This window comes from Sinocyclocheilus grahami, unplaced genomic scaffold (assembly GCF_001515645.1).
Source record: "Sinocyclocheilus grahami isolate Dianchi unplaced genomic scaffold, SAMN03320097.WGS_v1.1 scaffold1597.1, whole genome shotgun sequence".
NCBI classification, from domain to species: Eukaryota; Metazoa; Chordata; class Actinopteri; order Cypriniformes; family Cyprinidae; genus Sinocyclocheilus; species Sinocyclocheilus grahami.
The window spans coordinates 502,997-510,413 of record NW_015506776.1 but is presented as its reverse complement, the minus strand read 5'-3'; the positions used below and the strand labels follow the sequence as shown (position 1 = coordinate 510,413).

At 35.9% G+C, this 7,417-nt stretch overlaps 1 protein-coding gene across 1 annotated transcript in view; it reads left to right on the top strand.

The window, feature by feature from the left end:
* The window catches only part of LOC107571458 (glucocorticoid-induced transcript 1 protein-like), a 19,736-nt gene that overhangs the window by 2,772 nt on the left and 9,547 nt on the right, over positions 1–7,417 (top strand). Inside the window, exon 2 of the mRNA XM_016257781.1 lies at positions 315–563. Coding sequence (XP_016113267.1) covers positions 315–563 — 249 coding nt within the window. The remainder of the gene's footprint in view (positions 1–314; positions 564–7,417) is intronic.

The following is a 7,417-nucleotide window of genomic DNA, read 5'->3' as shown; positions in this document are numbered from 1 at the left end:
TATATATATATATATATATATATATATATATATATATATATATACATATATATATATAATTTATTTATGTATTTATTTTTGAGTATTTTTTTGAGTATTCTTTACTTTGTGAAATTTTAAGGCAGCATCACTTATCCTTTGTGCAGAAGACAATCCCAAGATGCATTGTGACAGGATCAGTGAATGAATTCATCAACAATTCATCAAGACCATATTGAGTTGGACATGATTTCAACAAACAGTTCAGAGCCATTCTGAAAACCCACCAAGTAGTTGATTTTGAGTATGTGTAGTATTTATGTGTCAGTAAACAGGTAGCATTTTATGGGGAAATAACCTCAGGGCTGCCACCACCCCAGTACATATGCTCATCATCCATCTGTTTCTCTTTCTGTTTGATCCTTATGGCAGTTGAGAGGTCAAAGTCGCAACAGGTGCGGAGTACAGGTGCTATCAGACGGACTTCCTCTCTGGGCGCTATCACCGGGCCCTACCTGATAGGGCAGTGGCCACGTGAATCCCACCTGCACAACCCCTCATGCATGAAAGACAAGTCCACACAGGTAAGCACTTTCACCCTCTGGCTTCAAAGCCTGTGTGTTCAGGTGTGTTTGCAAACGTTAGCTTGACAGCATTTATAGATCCATCATTCTTCTGAGTTTTTTGCGTGTTTGCTGTGTCACTGAGGAATTTTTTTGTGTGATTTCTGTAAGCTGATACCAACACAATAGGTGTAAGCACTCACTGTGAAAATAAGAAATCCAAAAATTCCAGGGATCTACTGATCTACAGCCAGCTTGTTTCCATAATGACCAACTCAATCTACCAAGAGCAGTGCAAATAAGTAGCTATTGCAGCCGTGTCAAGTGCAAAATGAGTAAAGACATGGTTTTTGGCTTTAAATAATGGTGCAAATACCAGTAAACTGACTATGGCAAAACTTTGTAAATCATGCTGTATGATTTATTTAAATACTCTCCTCTTATAAATTTTGCATTTGAAAGTGAAACTCCTACAAATGCATAATACGCATTAATGTCAGTCGCAAAAATAACTGTCCACATATTTTCAGCGCTAATTTTTCACTGCATGTCTTTTTAGTAAATCCTAACAGTATTTATTTTTTTAATGACAAAAAAAAGGTTTGTAGTGGTGCAAGCTGTCCCTTAATATTTTAAAGCAGTATTCATATTATAAATAAATTATCTTTAAATCCTTCATTGGTCTAAAGTAGGGCTGTGCGATTAATCGAAATCGAATCTAAATCGCGATTTGAGACGTTGCGATTTCCTAATCGCAAAGCCTGCGATGTGGACACGATATTACTCTGTTTCAGAGCATATGTATGACTGCCAGCCTTGAGTTGCAATCTTACTTGCCCAAGAGAAATGACAGACAACGAACAAAAAAGGTAATTTGCAAGAGCTGCGTCACAAAATGCATATCAAAAGCTCCCTTATCGGTTCTGTTTTCAGTACTGGAGAATAAAAGATACATTCTTAGATGTTTTTGTTAGTACGTGAACGTTATCTTACACATTTGATCTCCCCAAAAGATTAATTTGAAATAAGTTTATAATGCATGTTGGCTATTCCCAATTCAGAAGAGCGCACACACAGCCTGTGTTTGTGAATGCTTCTCATACTCGCTCCTCTCTGCCCCACGCGGCGCGAATCCCGCTTCACGGACGAGCCATTCCGGGTCCGCACCGCTAGTCTTCACGAGCGCATCTGGCAGTATGGATGAGGCTTGACGCACGCGCGCAACCTGTGTCGACTCGCGCCTGGCTCCGCGTTTAAAACGAATGTAAATTCAGTCTAACTGCTTGCTAATTTCACTTGGATGAAATGAAACATTCAGCACATTTTCCACTTGCTCTTAAAATTAATAAATCAATGTAATACTTTAATAATTTACTTAAGGAATACAGTTCTTTATTTATAAAAAATAAACAAATATTTTCTGTGAAATTCAGTAATTAAGTTAATTCTGTAAAAGTAGTTATACCATTATAATATTGCCTGCTGAAGAAAAAAACTATAGAACCCCTCCCAAAACACAATAACAAATTTAATGGATTCCAGGGTTTTAATGGGAATTTGTTTAGTTTTAATGTAAACTATAATGGTGTCTATTTGATGGATTGTATTGGTGGGATGTAATCTGGCAGATGGCAACCAATAGAACAACAGTAATTCCTATTGGAATAATGCCCAAAACAAAAAGGAATTTTGTAATGGTTTAATGGAAACTATAAGAATTTCTGTGATGGTTTCTATTGTTTTTTTCAGCAGGGTAATGATACCCATACTGTGCTGCACATTATTGAAAATATTGAGCTGAAGCTTGACTTTGCAAATATAAAATCGCAAATCAAATTGCAATATCTGTCAAAAAAATCGCAATTTGATATTTTCCCCCAAATCGCACAGCCCTACACTGTAAAAAAAATTCCGTAAAATGTACGGTAAAAAACCGGCAGCTGTGGTTACCGGAATTTTACCGTAAAAAATACAGTAGCAATGTTTTAGGTTTTACAGTTTTAACTTAAATTTACAGTTAAATACCATAATTTCATTAACTGATGTAATGCTATTATACCAACCTTTTGAAGTACTGAAATCTGTTTTGTACCTTTGTAATACACTGATAACCACCAAATGCAGACAGTCACATGATGAACCAAAGCCCATCACAAGCAGCTTTTATATAATAACATATATAGAAGGTGCACAGGGTCATTCACACAAACACTAAACACCATCATGGTAACACACATGAAACTGAAATAATGCAATAAACATTCATTTAACAACATTAGGTGTAACACACAACCCTAATATACAAAACTAATAAGAAAAAACTGAGAAGAAACATAATTATTTCAACAAAAAAACATCAAATTTGAAATGTAACGCAGGGAATTCTGGGAATGTCAATTTACGGTTATTCACTGTAAATTATACAGTATTTTTCACTTCCAAAAACAGTATACTACCGTAAAATTTATGTCCAATACATGTAATGTCCAATACAGTTTTTCACCGTACATAGTAGGGGAATTTACCGTTAACCATTTAACAGGTTTTTACTGTAGCATTTTTACAGTCTTTTACCGTTAAATTCACGGTCATTTTTTACAGTGTAACTAAGGTGTGAGAACATTCAAAGAAGTATAGATTTGTAAACTGTAGTTACTGTACTTTTAGCATTTGTCATGAAAGAGGTATTGACACTAAATAAAACCATTAACCACAGACTGGTAACCAACAATTTCACAACTTACACATGGGGTCTGGTATTTGACCCACAGCTGAATTGCAGAAATCACTCCGAGACCGTAATGCATCATCAGAGGCTGTAATGATCAGCAGTTGTGACTGTAATGGAGTTCAGTGTTCAGTGGTGAATTAATGAACAAAAGCTGCCTTGTTTTCTGCTGTCTTCTGAGGCAGCATCCTAACTGCCACGGAATCTCATAAGTTACTACACAGGGAAGAACACAGAAAGCACATTTCACATATAAAGCACACACAAGACTCTTAGTTGAATCAGTAGAATCACCACAATGAATATAAATTAAATCTTGATTAATCTTATTAAAGTTACAGAAGTTATTCAGTCAAGAGCAACGAGTAATTTTTTCTTTGTCTTTTTGTTGTTTGATCAACATTAAGGACACAGAAAGCAGGTATATTAGGCTGCTGTCACTTTAAGGCCTAATGCATGGATCTAATATACTGATACACCGTGTTGGGGAAAGTTAGTTTTAAAAGTAATGCATTGCAATATTGTGTTATTCCCTAAAAAAGTAACTAATTACTTTACTTAGTTACTTTTTATGGAAAGTAATGCGTTATGTTACTTTTGCGGAAATGTAAATTCACATCTGTACAGTAGAGGGCACAGCTCAAACCATTCTGGATTGCATGAAGAATAGGACCCAGGAGACGAACGTTCAACCCTCTTTAGCAATAATTAAAAAAAAATGTTAACATTTATCTATAATTTTTGCTTATTAGTATGGTTGAATTGGGTCATCGAAGGTCAGCAGCAAAGACAATAAAATGGGATTAAATGCATAAAGGATATTCGTGTTATTTAACATATTTAATTATTATATTTATTATTAATTATTACAGGAGAGCTGTCAATAAAAAATAATGAGAAAACAAAGTAACTGGCGTTTTAACTCAGATATTTTCTCGTAAATTAAAAAGTAATGTGTTACTTTACTAGTTACTTGAAAAAAGTAATCTGATTACATAACTTGCGTTACTTGTAATGCGTTAGCTCAACACACGTTTTCCTTCTCAACACTTTATGTTCACTTAATACAAAACTGACTGTGTTTATGAGGATACTCACCACGGCGGGTTCAAGTGCAAGAAGGCATGAAGGAGAACTCGGTTCGGTATTTGTTTGTCTGAGGTGGTTTTCAGACAAAAGAAAACATAGGATACGAAAGTCCCAAACTTAGTTCTCTTTCGTGTGGTCTTGCACTCAAATGGTTTAAAATTGTTTGAATGTTCAAACTTACATGACATAAAAACACAACTTTGTAACTTTGCAGCGTGGCTGATCAGGCCAGTGACAAATCCATCAACTCTCCCGAGCATCTTTCACGCCGGTCCCAGACCATCAGCCAGTCCTTGTTGTTCACATCTTTGAGGTCATTGCAGGTCAAGTGTAATCAGTCAATTTGAGGTGTTAGTTACAGAGCAAGTAGCATATTCGGCAAGTCGATTACTATGGCAAGTCCCTACTGAGAACACGGCATACCTCGCACACCTGGTCTACGGTCACGTGCTGATTTACCCTCAAATGTCAGCAGGTGTATCAGGAGGAACACAATCACCACAATTCTACAGTTCCACCCACCATCTGCTGCTACACTAAAGGTGAGATTTGGCACCTGCGGGAGTGCAGTGTGTCTAAAGGTAATGATTCTGCCGTGCCTCTTATTGTGTGCTTCAGCATGCAGCGAGTGTCATATTAACCGTTCAGAAAGACGAGATGCCGCAGGAATGTCGTTCCCCGTGTTTACCGGCCTCCACCGTTACCCCCAGTTTTTGAAAGACAGCTACATTGTGCATCTGTTCAGAATGTTCTTATTCTGTATAGGCCAGTTCACACCACACTGACAGGCAACGACCAACGGCAACAGGCACAACAACTGTTGGTCTTGTCTGTCAGTGCAATTAGCCTTATGTATGAAAATCTGTTGGAATTGTATTTGTGCTTTAAAGGAATAGTTCACCCAAAATGAACATTGTGTCACTATGTACTTAATTTCATGTAGTTCAATGTTATCTTCTAAGCAAAGCAAAAGGAGATTTTAGGCAAAGAGCCTAAACAAATGGTGATTTATCCCACTAAGTACCAAAAAAGGTGAAAAAAATAGTATGCTACCCTCTTAAAAATAAAAGTTATTATTGGCATCTCTGGTTCTATGAAGAACTTTCAACATCCATCCAGTTTGTGTTTTTACATGTCATTCCGTAGTTGATCACATGACCCATGAGAACCAATAGTGTTTGCCCTCTTTGACATAAAAATAAAGCATGACACGTCCAAAGATTTGAACACAAAAGCAAATGACATTTGTGGCCCCAGCAAAGAGAAAAAAAAACTATAGAAATGATTTTTTAGATGGACTATCCCTTTAAGACTTTGATGCAGTGTTGTTATTGTTATCTAAAGCTATTACAAATTGTTTTTGTTAATTGAAATAAAGCTGAAATAAAATGAAATATTAGATTACAAACTTGAACTTAAAAAATATATCTGAAAATTAGAAAAGTCGTCTTGGCAACTAACTGAAAATAAGTTGAAGTTCTAAAATGAGTAAAACTGAAATGAAAATAAATTAAAGCTAAAAAGAAATATTAAAAAAATATATATTTATGACAGAACGAGCAAAATTAATGAAAATTAAACTAAAATAAATTAAATAAAAGCTAATTCAAAATATGAATACATACTATGATAGTATATAAACAATTCTAAAGTAAGATTGCTGTGATGTAACCTTAAGTTCATGTTCATAACTTATCTGTTCATGCTGATAACAGTTTGCAGATACAAAGTGACCAGAAGTCATTCATTTTTAATGAGAATTGCCGATTTGAATGTAACATGATTGACAGAGCCTGCTGATATTCATTTCACAAAGGTTAACCAATCATAACAGAAGAGGTCATTTACATAAAGGAGTTTAAAGACACAGAAGCAAAAAGCTCTTTTTTACCCTTCAGTCATCTGGCTAACAAAATGTGAAAAATGAGTATGCAAAACTATATTGTGACTGTTTCTTGTGCGAGAAAACTTGAGTAACATTATAAGAGGACTATAATGCTACAGAAGAGCAGAGCATGGCTCCTTTAACATGTGCAGGTCAGTGGTCAGCCACTGTGGTCCATTTGGACTTGTGGGTCATGAGAGCAGCGGAGGAGTCGTAGCGTGTCACATGACCCGCCGCATCCTGTTTTCACTGCTGCGTGCCAAAGGAGGCCACGCTCTGCAGCTCTGCTCTGCTTACTGACACCGAGATACTGTAAAGATACTGAAGTATTTTTGTGCTTACTAGATTTCCTTGGTGTGAAATTTCATGCAACTTTACTAGAAGTTCTCTATGCATGTTTTGTATAACCAGTGAGTTAAAAAACGTTGAATAATTTTGTTCACTTGCCAAAGCGTGGGTGTTACCAGGACAGGCCGTCTCAAGTCACCTTTTATTACTCACCGGTGTCAAAGAACTACAAACGACTCTCATTTTAGCTCGTCTTTAAAGTTTGATGCATGCACAAAAGTACTATAGATTAGTGCGACGGCTCTGTTGGGATTCAGATTTTTTTCCACTCCATTATTGAGGAGTGTCTTGGGTTTAACCCCTCACCCTCTTTGTCCCAGTGATTCGTGCTGCTTTCCTCTGCAGTAACACAGTCAGATCAGGTGAACAGCGGTGACTTTGGGATGCTGCGTATCGACACTATTTTAAAGGTATATTTCAAGCAGAAAAGAAAACTGCTATTTTTAACTCCACTGTCATGTTACTCCAACTTGAATGGCTTTCTTTCTGTTGCAAACACACAAGGAGAGATTTTGTTGCATAGTCACACTGTTCTTTTCCATTCGGTTAAAACATATAGTGACCAGGAGCTGTAAAACTTCAAGAAGAACAAAAAAGTACATTAAAATGAGTCCCTGTGGCCATCTTTTTATTTATATATCTCATTGTGTTTTCTTCCATTCCCCCTACTCCAGGATGAAAAAAAAAAAAACTTTCAAATTTAGAGCTTTAAAATGTCATTTGTATTTGTGTTTCAAACTATTACTATTAAACAGTTATTATTGTTAACATAAAAAAAAGTATAAAACAAAAAATTAAATGTAAAAATTAAATCTTATTCAAAAA